Below are 19346 nucleotides of genomic sequence, written 5' to 3'. Positions count from 1 at the left end.
GAACAAGACGATGGCATCCGCTGTACTCGCCAGACTGTCCAGCCGGGTGAATGGTTCATCAAACTGGACCAAAGGAATGCAGATTCCATGTTCCTGTGGGTCCAGTGCACAGGAAGTATCTCCGCTCTACTTTACTGGGGAGCGTCCTGTGTTTTCTGTGCTGTGATTCGGCCTCTCCTTAGCCTCCCGCACATTTTCGAAGTGCATGGATGCCATCCTAGCTCCCTTGCTGCTGCAAGTGATCAGGGTGATGAATTACCTGGACGACTGGTTGATCTGCCCAGTCACAGGAAGGAGCAGTGGCACACACAGCTATTTGTGATGATGAATCTGTTTGAGGCTCGGTCTCACCCTCAGTGATGCCAGAGCCAAATAATACGGTCTACTGGATTCCCTTACGATGCAAGCCTACTTGTCGGACGGCAGAGTAGCTGCCATTTGCAACTGTCTGGCCCTGTTCAACAAGGGTTTACAGTACAATAGGTGTTGTGTTAAAAACTATTGGGTCTGATGGCCACGGCTTCATCACCCCCCCAACCTGGTCTGATCTCTGCACATAAATGCGTGGTGCTGAGAGCAGCCCACGAGAAGCCTAAATAGTTTTTGTATGCTTCCCGCCTATACTGCTGCTCCCAGCTTTTCTCGAAAAAGTCAAGTTAGAGAAAGCATCAGTTCTCCTATTGACCTCCTATTTTCAACCCTGTGCCAGCTGTTGCATGGCCAGCTCTGGGAGATTCCACTTCGTGGATCTCCTCAGTCAGATGAAAGGCTCTTTTTTGGCACCCAGAACCAGGCAGGTTCCGGCTATAGGTCTGGCCCCTGAAAGGGACCGCTGGCTAGTCCCAGGGCTATCGGAAGTGGTTGTGGGAATGATACAGAGTGCTAGGGCAGTTTCCACTAGGTCTTTGTAAACCTATAAGTAGAAGTATTTTCATGCTTTGTGTCTGGCTGGGAACCATGACCCCATTACTTGCCCTATGCCAGACATTTTGCAGTTTCTGTAAGAACTGCTTGACGCTGGAAGGTCACCTTCCACTTTAAATCTCTGCTTGCCATGCCCTGGGTGTGCATTGTGTCTCCAGGTCTGCATTTTTTGGCTACCCGTTTCCTTAAAGGCACACGGTGATTACACCCTCCTTGTTTTTACAGCAAGGGTATTCTCAAACAGCTGCTTTAATACTATAACAAGGGCATAATGCAGTTCATGGTAAGCTGTTTTATACAGAACTATAAACCCACAAGAGATATAAAACATGACTAACCAGACACAGCAAAAAACAATAATAAAAAAAGAACTACATCACTGCTAACCATACAATCTCCCTTCAGCCACTACTTTCTGCCATCTTGGAATCCACAGTAACAACTGACCTGCTCTCTTGCAATATTTATAGTTAAGGATAAACATACTCATTAACATTAACACGTGAAATACGGGTTTCCATGCGAAACTGGGTGTGGATTTTCCCGTGTGTTTCGTTATTTACACAAGTAAATGAGATTTACCCTATCGCTGTCTTTGGCCGTTTTTTTCAGCCACAAACCAGATTTACCTGAGTAATTCTCCCATTGCGTATCACCATTTCACGTGTGAAAAGACCTGCATGGAAACCCCATGAATCATGTCCCCCTGATTCTTCTTTGTTCAGGCTAAATAGATTCAGGTTTTTCACACTTCATACAGAACACACATAATGACCCAAATCCTATACAACTATTTGTCAGTCTCCTCTTGCTTTGGAAATCATAACAGAGCAAGTATCTTCAAATGACATTTTGACACTGTTTTTTTTTTTTTTTTTTTTTTTTTTTTTTGCTTTCTCTACATTTGCAATCGTTCTGAGTAGTTTGCTTGAGAAAGTGTCTTGATGCATTTTGAATGTCTTTTGCACTTGCCATACCAGGTAATGGGTTTCCATTGCTACTGGTACCATCCCTCAACCCCTCAGTGACACTGCATTCAATATCCAAAACAATCAATTTTCTCAATTATTGCCTCACTGTATGTGATATTACAAGTACAGTGTGGAGTGGACAGAAAATTTGTTTGTATAAACATAGCACTATGATAAAACTATTAAATTGATACGTCTTTGTTTTATTCGAATAAACCTACAGAAACAATTGCAGAAGTTTCACTTTAAAAACACACAAAGCATATTTAGTGAGGGATCAAAGTGAAGGGAGCTGTGGAAATGCACTTCATGGAAAGTAGAAGTCAAGCCAACTGCGATAAGTTCCTGTGCTTTTCAATAAAAACATTTCCTCTATTTATTAACTTTGATTTTTTTTTTTTTATATTACAAAATACTATACAAAACCCATCGAGAGTGCTTCAGAAAACTTATAATATATCATGTAGTTGTTCGGTTTAAGTTTTGTAAAATTGTTAGGAGTTTTATCTCTTTAAAAAAAATAGGCATTCATTAAAGACTGGCGTAAAAGATTTGAAAATATGGCACAATATTTGCACTCCAAACTACTTGGGATGTAATATCATTACAAGGGAAGGGAAGGTAAAATGAATGTTAAAATGTATTTTGAAATTATAAATCTTCAACAGTACACCTCTCTTGTAAATGGTGACAGAGTATGCATGGACATGAAATGGTGATCCATTGCTTTAATCCTTTATTAATATAACCAGGATATAAACCTCAGATGTGCCCAGGATACTTTTTAATAAGCCTGGCTTTATTTTCAATTCTCCAACACCTGACAAAGCTGGCAATACTGGCATAAAATCATGACTTGGCACCTCTATGGCTCTATCCTACATAAATATGTTCAAATATTAATGATTAATCTGGACATTGTGTTTTAGGCCAGAGTGTTAGGAATTTGTGGTATAAACCTATTACATCACATTAAATTGTATTGACAGATAGATTAACTTTCCATTAAGCCACCTGTAGTCTGTTTTATTATTAAAAGGCAATTTCTTTCTTTCTTTTTTTGTTTTGCATTTGAGAACTCTTGTCAAAAATCAGCTGTACCCGTGTATTACCTGGTAACAAAAATACTCGTCACATAAGAACAAAAGGGTTGAAACAGAAATCACGGTCAACATTTGTAGAGCTTTTTCTTAAAACAAAGTAGCGGGCAATTTATACTGGAGAGGCAACTACACCTTACCTTACACCACAATATACAGTCTGAGAGTCAAAGTTCCCAGGACAGCTTTTGATAGAAGGAAGAATACAAAATACCTGCTGGAGGATTGAAAATACAAATTAACATTGTAGGAATTTAAGAGACCTGCTTGCACATCAGACCTGGCTTGTTTATGTTTGTAACGATGAATCTGTGTAGCTTCACACAGTTCAACTCTTCAGGGTTGACAGTGGATCATGCCTTTGGAAACAACTCCAGATTTTCTGTCATAAAGATCATTGAGAACTGGTCTCAGGTTCTGACGTATGGAGGAGGGAAATTCTTCATCATTCCTGCCGCTGTATCCCTGGTAGCTGTGCTGCCAGCCAGCCCCTTGGTCCTTCTTGCTATATTTTCCAGTAACACCCTTTATCAAGAGACAAGGTACAGACTGCTCGCCAACACTTTAATCAGTGACTTGATTTACTGCATTGTGAATCTTACCATTACAGCTACCAATATCGCGCCTTTTTTTTTCACCAATATACTCTGTCAATTTCTTTTAATTCTTCTGAGCACTACGTATTTCACTGGCATTTTGAATGTTACGGCAATGGTGGTGGATGTCTTCTTGGCAATCAACTGGCCTCTGCGCTATATCTCTTTCCTGCCCACACCCAGAGCTGTCAAGCTAATTGTTGGTATTTGGGTGGTTTCAACTACATCTTCGATATTTATTTATGTATTCTTATCTGCCAAGGAGACCATGCTATGTAAAATTCCAGTCTGCATTTTCGACATTATTTTCTTCATTAAACCAGTCAGCCAAAAAGTAAGCCAGTTGTACAACTTTATAGTAATTATCTTGTTTACCGTCTGTTTTGTCCTGATCGTGGGCTGCTACTGCATGATGTACTGGAAGACCCGGAGTTGTGGCATTTGGAATGGATTTTCCAGAGCCAGACAGACTTTCTCTCTTCACTCTGTTCTCTTCTTCTTCTACTTTTGCCCAGTGATAATACTGATGCTGGAAACAGTTCTGTACTCCTATTATCTGATGGATCTCCAGTCGATGGTTTACTCTTCGATGATCATGTCCAACATTGTTATGATGCTACCAAGGGCACTCATTCCCTACATATATGGCTTAAGGAGCAGGGAGTTGTCTAAAACCATAAAATCTATGATTAAATATAAGGTGCAGATTAGCCCGGGAGAATAGAAAATAAAAAAGGGGGTGGTATTATCATTTGTCTTATGAAAATTGAAGCAACACATCCCTGCAAACCCTAAAAAAAAACGTTTTTATGTGTAATGCCCCATGCCTTTGGATTTCTATTTCTCAGAGTGTCAGAGACCCAGATTCCATTCTTATTTTTACATCTGATTGTATAACTTATTTTGACAGATATCTCTTTTTGTAAAGCATTCTGTGATATTAACATGAAGGATGCTTTAAAAAAAAGCTTGTGTTGTATTGAAATGTTTTATGGCGAAATAATTATAGTAATAACCACAGTATTAACCTTAAATGATCAGGCATCTGGTACTGTCGTCTCCTCCCAGTTTGCGTTATTCTCTGTGGTTCTGCTCTTTGCTGCTCTCAACAATTAAGCTAAATGTTTATACAATTAAAATATCTGATAGAATTGCATTTTCAAAAAGAAAGAATGGGAAAAGTAATAAACTTCATTATTATTAATTATTTCATTCCTAACTCATAAAAAATATATATTAATAAATCTGATTTGTGTATTTAATTGCCTTAGACTGAAGGACTTCATTGATATAATGGCGTGATTAAAAATAATTAAAAAAAATAACAGATTGCAATAATTCTACAACTTCTCAGCAACAAGCCCCTTTATATAATTTAGTCTTTTCATAAAACAGAAATAGCTGCAGGAGTATACATGTGGCTTAAAGCAGAGGTAATTTAGAGCAAAAGGCTATTACTAATTAAGTAGACTGCAGACCTTCATGCAGCAGTGCAGCAGCACTTCAAGAGAGCCTTAAGAAAGAAAGGTGTCTCTCATGAATAGGAGTAAGGTTGAGTTGGGAAGTAAATTTTGTTGCTAAAAAAACAAATGCAAACTTCCCTTTTGTGGCACTGCAAACATGCAACTGGGCTTCACCTCAGCGTCCAGCAATGTTAATCCAAGAAATATTAATATGAACAAAATTGTTCATTTAAAAATATGATTCATAGAACTGTCTCAAATGTGGAATTATATTATACATAAAGAAAACATCAGTAGTTACCCAGTTATTACAATGTTATAACATGGTTATGTATGCCAATTAATCAGAATGATCACCAAATAGTGTACACCAGAACAGTACAGATTAGGGCTAAATGATTCCTTATGTAACTGAAAGACAACAAGGTACCGAAGTCAGTACATCCAGTTGACTGATTGTCCTTCTCCTAAATAGCCTTTTGAGAGTGTTTAATATTTCCCTGTACCTCAGTCCATACAGGTAAGGAAAAAAAGCTCTCGGAAGCATCATCAGAAAGTTGCTGTTTGCAGAATGCGTCCACACCTTGACGTCCAAGCTCACAGTATCCTTCTGAAGCAAAATGATCTCGATGGCAAAAACCAAACCAGGACCAAAGTAAAGGAGAAGCATCACAGTGTGAATAATTAAAGTCACTTTAGCCCGCGAGTATGGACTCTGCCAAAGACCAGATGTCTTGGTGGTCCAGTACAAGCGTATTAAACAAAACACAACCACAGACGAACACAGTAGGGCACCTAAAGTGAAGTACACGTGGACACCAATTATCATTTCATTACCTAATGGCCCAGAGCCCAGAATCAATAACATGAGACAAACCTTCTGCTGTTTAAGAGGTTGGTTGTCAAGCATTTCCATTATGATCATAATGGTAACTGGGTATAGGGATGTCAATACCCAAATGGCGGGCAATATCTTTTTGGTTCTGGAAGATGGCACAATGTTTTCGTAATGCAGCGGCCAGTGGACTGCCAGGTAAGTGTCAAAAACCATCAGCGTGATAGTTATGATGCTGCTGGAGTAAGATGTAACAATGATAACCATGAGGATGACACAGAACAGCCTGTGTAGCGGCCAGCCTTGCATGTTGCAGATTGAAACCACCAGGTTTAAGATTGAGAAGATGATGTCCGATAACAGGGTGTTTGCCAGTAGCAAGTAGCGGGATTCTTGTCTGAGTTTCCTGCTGGAGACTATGCAGATGAGTATGAGCGGGTTGGCTAAGAGGCTGACCAGGAACAAGACAGCTGCAGAGATCAGGAACAGTTCCAAGTGCCAGTAGCGGCTCCTCAAGAACCAGTCATAAGTGGCGTCTTGAGAACTTGAATTTGCACTGCCTGTGCTCAGTTCTTCCGTGACTCCAGAGACTCCAGGATCCCAAGCTATGATAGGGGTCCATTCCAGTTCAGAATGGTTCAGGCCAGGCAAGGACATGCTGGAATTCACTGCAATACTTGAATAATGTTTCAGTAGTAATGTTGTGTTCTTACGTCTGCAGGCAGGGGAAACAAATGAAACTTTTATCATTTAAAAATGTCTTGACAGGTTTCGGAAGATGTATAATACAAATGATTTATTCATGTGTAAAAGCATCTGCTACAAGGTAAACAGAAGAAGAAAAAAACACCTGTGTTATCTTCAAATTTCAGCTCATATATGTCACTTTATAATGAGGGAGCACTGTTAAATTTACTACTAGAGGTAATTCTACTATCATTACACAAATATATATATATATATATATATATATATATTAATATATATAATATATATCTATATATTATATATATATATATATACAATTTGTCTACAATTTGTCTACACGTACGTCAATGTCATTACAGTTGTACATGTCGTCCAGGATAGGGTCGATCTATTAGAAGTAGAACAAAAAACAACTCAAGCTTTTTCTTAAATAAACATTCAACAATTTGGATTACATTTCCAGTGTATCAACCTGAAGAACCCTCACGGAACAATTAGCACACCACACGTCATCAAGGACCTGGAACAAACATTGCACTGTGGGATTCTGGGAGCAAACAGCCCACATAATGCTTCTGCACCCCAAAGGAAATTTTGCAAAAATGCTCATTTGTTATTTTTTTTTTTTTTTAGTTGCAAGGAGATGACATCATTTTTTTGTATTACATCATCAATACAGTTCAAAAGAATTTTAAGGAAATTATATTATTGAAATTAAGATATTGTTGGTGTATTACCATTGTGGTACGTAATTGACATGTTGTTTAATTTTTTCGGTTCTAAAATCACCACACTTTATAAATGTAGCTTTTAAAAAATTGTACAAAGTGTCCCTTTAATAAAGTATTAAGACTCCTGGTCATTTTATTAGGACCTGTCCTCTCGATTATATTAGGCATTGCACTGGTGGGGATAATGTTATCATGAGTTACCTTGGGTCCCTTGATTATTCCAGAAGACAATCACCTCTTTCACAAATAATAATTCACCATGTCCTGTGTGGGATGAACTTGTATCAAGGCTGTGGCATACGGAGGCCCAACCAACCCGCTATTAGGTACAGGTCCTAATAACGTGACCAGACAGTGTACATCGCAGGACTGCAGCATTTTAAAAGTTCTTTGTATGTAAGACCCCCCCCCCCCCCCCCCACCCCGAAACATTAGCCGTTTCCATTTTCCTGTTGTAATTTATGTTATAAAGCCAAGGGATAGTGCTGTATGTGTAAAATTGGATTTATTGGGGATATGACTAAATGAAATAAGACCAGCAAGTAGATTAGAGACTATTAAGAGATAGTATTGCTGTAATTAACATCCTGTCTGTGAAATTAGTCCACTTGAATCACCATAGAAACAATACAAAGTAACCTGAGGTAATCATCTCCCACACTGTCTAACCCATCCTAACATAAAACACATTTACTAGTATTATGATACGGCAACCTTTATTTATTTGACTTTTATATTATCGCCGATATACAATTACCCCCTTACCTATGCCTTTGGACCCTAAAGATCCCTATGGCAACTATTAGAATAAACAATTATTAGAAAGCAAAACAATTTTCTAAGCCAAATTACACTTCAGAATCTCTTGTTTAGAACTGGAAATAAACGCATCAGGTACAGTATTTTATTTAAGACATTTTAAGAACACTTATGTTGTTTATTTTTCATTTCATAACTTAAAAGGCTTTTGCAATTGATTAATTTACATTTGAGTAAAAATCTTTGAAAAGTGACTCTAACTTTACCCAAAGAAGCTGAACGACATGCAGAATCCAAATTTAGATTCTAATTTGGCTTTTCATATGGAGGAAGAAGAATTGTTGTTCAACATTCTTTAAAATATGCCACCGATATAGGGCCCACAGTAATAGTTTAAGAGCAGGGTGAGCCATGCAAGCGTGGTTCGAAACCTGCTCATGGCAATCTGGCTGGAGACCCACAGTGGGCTCTGAATTGCCTTAGGTCAAGATGGAAAATAAACTGGTCAACCCCTACCCCAACCCCTACTGGTCAGTTGCTTGACTTCCATTGGGGTCTTCCCAGGCTAGGCCCTCGTCGCCAGGGTTCAGTAGCTTGGTAACATCCACTGCTTTGGTTCAGCTGGTGAAAAGAGGGGCTTGACAGTGAAAATGGAGCTTCAGTTGATTCTGCATCTACCTGATTGGTAAGTGGGTATCTTTGGTGAGGCAACATGCAAACTGAGCAATGTAGGTAACAAAACAGGCTTAGATGTTATCCAGGCTATTTTTAATCCATAAGAACATAAGAAGATCTACAAAGGAAGGGAGGCCATTCGGCCGATCTATGCTTGTTTGGTTGCTAGATTCAGAAGTCAGATTCTTAAACGATTTGATTCTGGTTTCTGTGCTGAGCCTAGAGTGTTGGCTAGGGTTAACTATGTCAACCCCCCCCCCCCCCCCCCCCCCCCACACACTTTGTTGTTCTAGATTCCTTCGAATTTAAGACCCACTTTTTATTTTCTTCTCAAAAATAGCCTGCGTCTTAAATTCGAGTACAGTATAGTGATGCGTGTATAAAATCACCAACAAAAGACTGCCCGAATAGACAAGCAGCAACGTGACGTACATAAACCAAAATGTTATTGCTTGATCTCGAAACATAGACGCGTCATTAGCTTCCTGATGAATTCGAAGAGAAGTTTTTACAATTTCAGTGTTTCTAACAAACAGTGCCAGCTTGGACAGAACAGAAATGCTGACCAAGCCCCCTATTTTTTTGATATGCCAAGCAATACCACAGTTCACAAAAATTGGGAGAAAAACAGGTGTGAATAATCAAATTAAGGGTGGGAAATACAGGCTGCATCTTCAATTCTAAGGAATAAGGTAGATTGAGTTATTTCTTCATTGTTCATTCCTTTAAGCCCTTTCATACCCAAAACAGAGTCTACTGGATTTTGTTTGCAAAATATCTTTACAATAGTGCAATCAAACTAAGGTGATAAGATTTGTTAAAAACATTAAGAATGTCACAATCATGGAGGGCAATACAATACAGCACAGCACTGGATACTAGAGTATTCATCAGTGGTGACTCTTTAATACTAAAGACAATTAACAAAAACTAAACCCTCCATGTGTGTATGTATGTCTAAATACCCTAGATTTTTGGGTAGATTTTGTGTAGTTGTAGTTTATATAAATCTAAACTTCAACAACTAATTACAATCATAGAAATACTAAAAAAGCCATAATAAATTCAATGACATATTTTGAAATTCTGCACTACGTGTTTTTAATAGTTATGGATGATAATTATAATAATATTTAATGACATTTTAAATTGTGACTACAAAGTTAAACATTTGTTGGACATAACGCACAAAAGCAGGTATGCTGTTATTCTTCTCCATATCCGTGCCACATAATTTAGTTTTAGTTTCTTAATTGATCCATAAAAGTCCAGCCCAGGTTTACAGCAATTCAAGCAATGGAAAATATCAATACATTGATTGAATAAATTTCATTCTGAAATTCAAATTGACTTTTTGTTTTCTTTTTTCTAAAATTAACTGACCATTAACAAAAAACAAAGAGAACAGTGGCATGAAACCTTGAACACTTACTGTAAAAAGAGTTAAATAAGCATCTCACCTGCTTTTAAGTGAAGTGGATCATTGGCTCAAAAACCATTCACAACCCAATGCTTTTAGAGGCTGATCTTCTCCCTGAGGGATTGCTGGTGTTATCAATAGATAATGCTATGTTGACTCACAGAGGCATTGACTAAAAAGAAGCACACGATCTGCCATGGCAACAGAGAAAGCAAAGAAAAACACAGCAGTAGGGGACGTATGTCACTTTACAGCACTGATAAGGCAATATTTGGACAGGTTTAACACTATGAAATCTGGGACTTGATTCAGTTCTGTAAGTCATCCCTTATATTGATGGATGTGTCAATGTTAGTGTTGAAAATCCCAGCAATATCGTGTTCAGATTCAATCTACGCATATCCTGTCTAGGTGGGCAGCTGTCACAAAGACGGCTGTAGTGGGTGATGTCAGACCAGAAGCAGCAAAAGACAGACACTGCAGGTATGGTGCAAAACTACGCTTGCTTGCGCCAGTTTATCGTAAAATAAAAGATTGAAGAAAACAGAATATAAAAAGATTGTAATAAAAACACTGACACCAAAAGAGCACTTGAGCCAAAATAAATAGACAAACAAAACGTACTAACTCTTAACAGACAGACAAACAAGTGTACGAACACTAAACAAGTACCTTGCTGGCACTGCCAGCACGCTGTAGCAATTGTCATATTTTAGCTTTACTCTTCTCTCTCTCACCCGTTCTCCACTCCCGAACACACACTATATTTTAATTTGCACGTGGAGTAATGTGCAATCCTCATGGCTTAATACAAATATATATTTTAAATCACTTGTGCTACGCAGACCCCTTTATATCCTGTGTACCAATAACTATACACCAACATTAACACACCACACGCAACATATAACACACAAATACACACAGGGGCAGGGCACATTGCCACAGCACCATACAGAAGAGATTTTTGGCCTTTCAATTGAAATCAGTGGAAACATATCAACAAGTTGGTTACCATGGAAATCATGTCATTAAACTGGCCCTTCTTAAGCAAGAGTTATATAATGTATCATCATTTCTGGGTGGACAGATGATGCTTGTCTGTCTGTCCAACTGTCTTTCTGTGTGTCATTTAGCTATTTTGAATGTAGCTATACAATCTCCTGTCTGATTGTGACGAAACTTGCTAAAGACCTTCTTTTGCACAGTGAATGCTCAGGGTATGTGGAGGCTGTTTCTCTGGCAGTCCAACTGTCTTTCAGTATTTCAATTTACTATGTTGCATACAGCTTGTTTATCTCATTCTGATAAAACTTGTTAGGGATCTTCTTTGGTATCATAATCACAGGGTACCCTTGTCACAAGAACAGCCGAAGTGGGTGACGACAGACCAGAAACAGGAACTGACTCTGCACAGTTTAATAATGAACAGGCAGAAAATAAAAGGTTTGTAACAGTACAAAAACAGGACGTGGCACATGAGGCCAAAATAAATAGACAAACAAAACGAATACACTGACAAAACACAGAGTAGATGAACACTACACCAAAACAATTGAGACTTAGAATTATGCTTATCTCTTTCTCTCTCTCTCCCCCGTTCTCCACTCCCGAACACACAACCACCAGTATGTGACAACGTGCATCTATATATACTGTTGTGCCGGGATTCAATTACTAATTAATTATTCACTTGAATCCCAGCACGTGAATTAATAAAGAGCAATTCCCCATCCTCACATATTACTACATTTTACTTGCACGTGAAGTGCTGTGCAATCCTTGTGCCTAAATACACATACACATTTTAAACACACGTGTTACACAGACCCGTTTATATCCCTTGTACCAATGTCTATACACCAACCTTTAAACACACCACACGCAACACATAACAGATAATATACATAGGGGCGGGCACTTTGTCACATATACCCCCCCCCCCCTGCAAAGCACACATGGCCTCAATGGCCACCTCCCTCCTTTAAAAACCCAAAAGTCCCGCCCAAAGTCCTTGGCCAGGACCGGAGGCTTCCAGGGGCCCACAGGTCGTAATGCTGTCAGCAGCAATGCTGACAGCAGGGTAGAATTCTCCTGCCAGGGTAGTCCTGGCAGCGGAAAGGCTGCTTGGTGTGTCGTCTCCTGACCTTCCCCCTTCTTCGACGCTGGCAGCTCCCCTTGGTGTGGTTCCGGCCACAGTACTTCCGGCTGTGACACGGAGTGGCGGGCAACCCCAGGAGATGCAGAGCGGCGGGCAACCCCAGGCGATGCAGAGGCATCCTTGGGCGAAGCGAGGCTGGCATCCCTGGGCGAAGCGAGGCTGGCATCCCTGGGCGAAGCGAGGCTGGCATCCTTGGGCGAAGCGAGGCTGGCAGTCAGGACAAGCTGGGGTGCGGGTGTAGGCCCTCTTTTCAGCCACTGTGGCCGGGAGGTTCTTCCCCATGCTTCTAGCCACCAGCATCTAGTCCTGGCTCCTGCTCCTCTCCCCCTGATGGAGGTGGAGGCAGAGGAAGCTCCAGCTCCTCTCCTCGTGATGGTGGGGGAAGTGATACCAGCAGGCATTCACCCTCTGCTGGTGGGGGAAGTGATACCAGCAGGCATTCACCCTCTGCTGGTGGACAGGGACCCAGCAGCCATTCACCCTCTGCTGGTGGAGGAGGCAGAGGCAGCTCCTGCTGCTCTGCTCCTGCCGATGGAGGTGACAGAGGCATGTAGTCTCCTGCCAGTGAAGGTGGCGGAGGCAGAGGCAGCTCCTGCTGCTCTGCTCCTGCCGGTGGAGGTGGCGGAGGCAGAGGCAGTTCCTCCTCTCTTTCCTGGTAGGGGCAGCGCACCACCGGGTGCCCAAACTCCCCACAGGCAAGGCACCAGCCCTGGTCCTCCAGACCACCGAGGAACTCCTCCAGGTCCTGGCAGCCATCTCTCCAGTCCCAGCCTTCCATGTTTTATTTTTTTTTTTTTTTTTTTTCCCAAAACTACAGTCCGTGCCCTGGTCTTAGTCTAGGATGTGTTGTTAATCCCATGTAGAACACCACTTGTCACAAAGACAGCCAAAGTGGGTGACGACAGACCAGAAACAGGAACTGACTCTGCACACAGCTGTTGAAATGGTGAAGGCGCTGATGCGCAGTTTAATAATGAACAGGCAGAAAATAAAAGGTTTGTAACAATACAAAAACAGGACGTGGCACATGAGGCCAAAATAAATAGACAAACAAAATGAATACACTGACAAAACACAGAGTGGATGAACGCTACACCAAAACAATTGAGACTTAGAATTATGCTTATCTCCTTATCTCTTTCTCTCTTTCTCTCTCTCTCTCCCACGTTCTCCACTCACCGAACACCCAACCGCGAGTATGTGACATCGTGCATCTATATATACTGTTGTGCTGGGATTCAATTACCAATTAATTATTCACTTGAATCCCAGCACGTGAATTAGTAAAGTGCAATTCCCCGTGCTCACATATTACTACATTTTACTTGCACGTGAAGTGCTGTGCAATCCTCATGCCTAAATACACATATACATTTTTAAACACTTGTGTTACACAGACCCGTTTATATCCCGTGTACCAATGTCTATACACCAACCTTTAAACACACCACACGCAACACATAACAGATAATATACACAGGGGCGGGCACTTTGTCACAACCCTGTACACACCTCAGGTGTTATTGGAGCAGGTTATGGTATACATGCATCACTTTCCACTCATCCTATTTAAAACAAACAGCACATACTCTGTGATATTCCGCTTCTTATTGCTTGCTGTTACACAGGTAAAGCTGAATATTCCCATTACCTGACAAAGCACTCTTTCACGAGTGTGTATCAGTCATTGCAATCCAATTGGAAGCCAAACCCAATTGCATTTAATTTGGGTACTTTGATGACAATGGGTCTGCCACTCTTTAAACATTATCCCACTTGTAAATTTTACCCAACGGTTATAACCAAGGTTTGTAAAAAATTTTCTTACCTCTCTGTAACATAACACTATATTCTTGAACTGGTTGATATTTTTCTTATTCACTCTGAAGCCTCTTTCTCCTGGTGAACAAAAACTATAGTACGGTTTTTGCTTCACAATCTGTGATAAAAACAAATTGAATGGTACCACAACCTGAAAGAACTTCAATCCTCACAACAAGTTAACTGATTGAAGTAATTATTCTCATAAAAAAAAAAAAAATGCTGTAGTTTATATATGTTAAAGATATTTTAATGCAAACTTGCCCACTCTTGGAGGGTTGTTGAAACTTAGGGCAAAAGCCAAAACAGAAACAATTTGAAAAAGAACAAAGGATACCATATATAAAATAGTACCTTGTTTAAGCTGACGGAATGTCCACTTTAATATATAATTTGAATTTACAGTACACTACATTAGATCATGTGAAAACTATATATGGCATTGCTCTTCTAAACAACCCAAAAAACATTTAAAAAGACAAACAAGTTAATTTTAGTAACTGATGTAATGTTACCAAATCCTTTATTAGGCCTACGTGTTATTGAATTTTTAGACATAAAACCGTTATAGCATGATGGCTGTAACGGTTTTACAGGATCAATACAGTTTGAAAAAACTAATAATTACACAGAAACAAGTCAGTCCCTGCAAGCAAGAGGAGTAAAGGGGGTTACTTTTTTCTCTTGGTGTACACAGTCTGTTCACTGTTCTCACTTTCATACCCCTCCTCTGCTTCCTCTTCTTTACTGTCAGAGTCCTGCTCCTGCCCCTCCTTTTCCTCCTCTTGCTCGTGGGTCAGAAGCTTCCTGAAGACCTGAAACTCGTCAGGCGAAGCCCTGGCCACCTTGGTCAGGAAGTCCTCCGAGGCTCCCAGAACTGACTTGGAGGAATGATTAAAATGATGTTTCCATATGGAGGGTTTAACTGTAGTGGTGTGCCTTTTGATTTTGTGATGTAATAAATAGCAAATAACATGTTTGGTTGATATACAATTGAGCAATAACAATATTAATAATTTATAAAATGATCCCTGTTGTAGAAATACCATTTTTTGTCTTATTAAATTAAAATTATAAAACCATATTGTTTGACTATTTCTTTGGGGAACAAACACTATTTTGAGCTAACAGAAAGACAATGTAAATTGGTCTTAAATTCCAGAGAAAGTTCATAACTTGAATCTCCCTTGTTACAGGGTAGTGTGTACACCCACTGTGTCACCATGAACACACATGCTACCTTCCAACAATTCCTACCACAGTAATGGGACACAATAGTTTGCCAATATTTTCTGGAAGGCAGTGTATTAATAAGCATGTGTAAATATCTATTGGATTAGATAGCTCAGTCAATGAGGTCTCGGTACACAGTAAACTGCTGCTTTCCGTATAGCTTCAACCTGCGCTCAACAAAACCCATTGTTTTGAAATTATTATTGTCCTGTAAATAAACAACTTTCACCAGGAACATGTGTCACCACCACACTGCTGTTTCGCCCTGCAATTACTGCTTTAAATGAGAAATGGAGCAACTTCGAATTTATAGTAAAAACATTCCACCTTCTAGCACAAAATCTTCCCCCTGGTTACACTGTGCATTTATCACAGTTTCCATGTGTTTGTCATGTTTCTTTTCTTTTTTAATACGCTTTACCATGCCTTCACTACGTTTCACAATGCTGTTTTACCGTGCCTTCACTATGTTGTTTTACCATGCCTTCCCTATGCTTCACAATGCTGTTTTACCATGCCTTCCCTATGCTTCACAATGCTGTTTTACAATGCCTTCAATATGCCTTAACTACATGTTTAGAGAGTTCTTACCTGGAATTTGTACTGGAGTTGGCGGTTCTCCTCCAGCAGTATGGCGGGAGTGCTGCGCAGGATCTCTGTCACCTGTTGTCCTGTAAACTGACGCTCCTCCTGCAGGAAGCGCACCGCAGTGCCCAAACGTTTGGGGGTGAGGTTGAAGATGTACGGGCAGTGAGCCACTACCCGCTGCAGGCTGCCTGCGGAGAGACACTGAGGTTTATCCAGTAACAAGGAATACAGACAGTCAAGCGAAGTTGGAGGTTTAAGAAAACTCACTTTTTATCTCTTATAACAAAAAACATAAATAAATAAATAAATATGTGTTAGGAACTCAAGTAGACAAACGCCTCAAGTACTTATGAAGGAACAAACTTAATAATTGTTGATGGTTTGTTGGTCACTAATAGTACACTAACTTTTTTTTTTTTTTTTTTTTTTTTTAGTGGGGTTCAAGGAACAGGTGGTAAAATAAAACAATAAAAACAGTCAAATAAAACTGCTCTTTGCGATCATTCTGGTGGTTCTGGCTTGCAGCAGATACTGATTATTCAATTATTCAAATGTTTATGTAAATATGCCTTCATCTGATTTTCAACATTCTTTGATCTTGTCTGGTGAAGCCTAACTGCTGGGACAGAACACCCTCATTCAAATCACGCAACACAGTGACAAGCTCTAACCAAGTTCAAAGACATAGAGATAAATTATAATATACCAACTCTGGAGCAACAGAACCTGGAGCCACAATGATGGGAAATACCTTTAATAGGAAGAGAAATAACAGCATTTAAAATAATATGTGTAGCTACTTTCTCTTTGAATAAAAGATATGGTTGGATTTGGAGGATCTGAATAGAATCACAGACGCTAACAGATGGGAAGTTAATGGTTAATGAGCCTGGTTAAATAATTCCACTCCCTCTCAGATTAAACCATCATTTATAATTTAATTAAGAAAACCCCACCGCTGGTTTAGACAGATTTCCAACTATTTTTGGGACTACAAAAGTACCTGTCTGGGTAGGATTAAGTTGAATGCTAAGAATGGTTCCATACACAATGATTAGACCACACCTTCTAACAGATCCAGCTTCCTCAGGCTGACAATGCATGCTGGAGCTGGTTCCCACTGACGTGTGGGAGCTCAGGACACTCCTCCAGGACCCGCAGAATGCTGCTGTGGTTTAACCCCAGGGTGGTGTTGAGAGTGTGGACAGGCCCTGTTTGCTCAGGGAGACCGTCTGGCTAGAGGCTCCCTCACATAGCTGGATCACCTGATCCTCAGTGAACCCCAAGTCCATTAGCGAGTGGACGGTCTCCTCAAGAGCAGTGCTCCCACTGAGGAGCTTCAGCTTACCCTGAAGCTCCTGTGAGAGGGTCTCTGGTCTATCCTTGTCCCGGCTGCATGCAAGGTCTAGCTGGGGTCTGCTGGAAGGGAGGAGCAGAGTTGGCGCTTCAGGGGCTCCTGGACACATTTTCTCAGAGCTAAAGGGTGCTGAGACTCTGAGAACGATAGTCGTTGGATTCTGAAGAGGGAGGCCCACCTCAGCACCTGGGGTTAATGAATGTCTTCATAAAGCGTTACCATACTGCATTGTGGTCCTGATTCCATCTTTAAACAACTTCAGTACTGTAATACGTCACATATTCGACTGCAGTGGGACCAGAGTAAGGGCAGACATGTAAAAAGTAGGATGAATGAATCCTGTTTTAAATACCATTATACACAGCTGTAACAATGACTATATTCACACAATTATTGTTTTGAGATTCAGCTTTTATTAGGGAGCTCCCCTAAATCCCTTGTTTGGAAAGATTAAGGGTATTAATGCTTGTGACAGAGTAGCCGTCTGCCGTGTGGATGCGTGCATTCGCTGCTGAGTGACAGGCAGGAGATCAAGATGTAAGTTAAAGTTGATACACCCCGCAGGCCAACAGGATTTATTTACATATCAACACACGGAACAGCTCACGTGACACTACCAGCAATGGCAGCGCATGGAGCCCATATAACACAGTGTATGAAAACTTTGGTAGGATCTACAATAGCTGAAGTAATCTTCTCTGTTCAAGAGGTTGATCATGGCGGATACCATCTTAAAAGGTAAAACAACTTCCATAGTAAATACTGGATTTGTGTCACCTCCCATCTTACAGACCCCTATTCTTTGAGGTTTAAAAAGACTTATTCATGAAACAAACATTAACATAATGGGACCTTACTGTTCAGAGCACATTTTCAGGCATTCATTTATGAATAAATCCTTTTACAAAGGGAAAATGAAAGCTTGCAGAAACCCTTCCCTTTTTCTTCCTTGAGATGAGCATTGTCTACTGTCCTTTATTATCTATTTGCAACAAACAGGAAGTCCACATCCTATTTTCTAATGGCAATGATTCATCTCAATATATTTTCAACACCAGGCAGATGGATATCTACATCATCAGATGGAAAGAAATGCAAATGAATGGAGATGCAAATGGATCACATTAGTTTACTATAAAGCTACATCTTAGTTGGTGCTTGTCTTTGCGAGAGCCAAGTTCAAATCAACATGTTTTAACATCTAATCTCACGTAATGGAAATCATAATTAATATATGACCCCCACACCCTCCCCACATGTCCATATAATTACCTTTGGGAATAGAAAGTATAATTACCACGTCACATGGAAACTATGCATGTTACAGTACAATTTGAATGACTGAAGTAGGCTGATACACAGCAGGCATTGTGTACTCTGCAGCATCCCACAAGTAGCTTCATCCACAAAGGATAACAGTAAACAGAAACTTTTTTACTGTTATCAGATGGTGAGAAAGATATGCAGTATAAAAGTACAGAAATGACATTCCAGGTAAAGCATATTAAAAAACTATAAAATGAGGCAAACTGTGCTAAATGCAAAGTATGTATAACCACGGAAAAACTGCAAAATTGCCAATTTAATATGGTAAACTTTTATAAGGGATGAGTCAGTGTAATCTAGTGAACAGAAATCCAGTTTCCTTTTCAATTACTTGCAATACAACGATGTGCACTAGATAATAATAATAATAATAATGATAATAATAATAATAATAATAATAATAATAATAATAATAATTTTTATATAGCACCTTTCATAGTAGATCACTATCACAAAGTGCTTTATAGAGTTAGGCTGTGAACTGTGCATTATATGCAGAGTCACTTACAATAGGACATTGATTTAACATCTTATCCGCAGGATGGAGCACAAGGTTAAGTGACTTGCTCAGATTGGGCTGGCACTTACATATGCTTTGGCTGATCTAGCTTACCTTACATATATCTATGGCTGGCGTCAACTAGAACTGACGTTAAGATCCTGAATTCGTATTCAAAG

General features: G+C 39.9%; 2 protein-coding genes across 2 annotated transcripts; one reads left to right on the top strand and one right to left on the bottom strand.

Moving 5' to 3' along the window:
- The first annotated feature begins 3298 nt into the window (after positions 1-3298).
- On the top strand, positions 3299-4473 carry LOC121323484 (odorant receptor 131-2-like). Its single transcript, XM_041264569.1, has one exon. It carries the CDS (start codon positions 3299-3301, stop codon positions 4313-4315), a length of 1017 nt encoding a protein of 338 aa, XP_041120503.1. The 3' UTR covers positions 4316-4473.
- A 984-nt stretch (positions 4474-5457) lies between these two features.
- LOC121323483 (probable G-protein coupled receptor 148) lies at positions 5458-6546 on the bottom strand. Its single transcript, XM_041264568.1, has one exon. It carries the CDS (start codon positions 6544-6546, stop codon positions 5458-5460), a length of 1089 nt encoding a protein of 362 aa, XP_041120502.1.
- Positions 6547-19346: the final 12800 nt, after the last annotated feature.

Source organism: Polyodon spathula, chromosome 11, assembly GCF_017654505.1.
Source record: "Polyodon spathula isolate WHYD16114869_AA chromosome 11, ASM1765450v1, whole genome shotgun sequence".
NCBI classification, from domain to species: domain Eukaryota; kingdom Metazoa; phylum Chordata; class Actinopteri; order Acipenseriformes; family Polyodontidae; genus Polyodon; species Polyodon spathula.
Note: the sequence above shows the minus strand (reverse complement) of the source record. Positions and strands in the feature narration are given on the sequence as shown.

Coding starts and splice junctions, on each gene's coding strand:
- LOC121323484 (XM_041264569.1), top strand. CDS start 3,299: ATGAATCTGTGTAGCTTCACACAGTTCAACTCTTCAGGGTTGACAGTG.
- LOC121323483 (XM_041264568.1), bottom strand. CDS start 6,546: ATGTCCTTGCCTGGCCTGAACCATTCTGAACTGGAATGGACCCCTATC.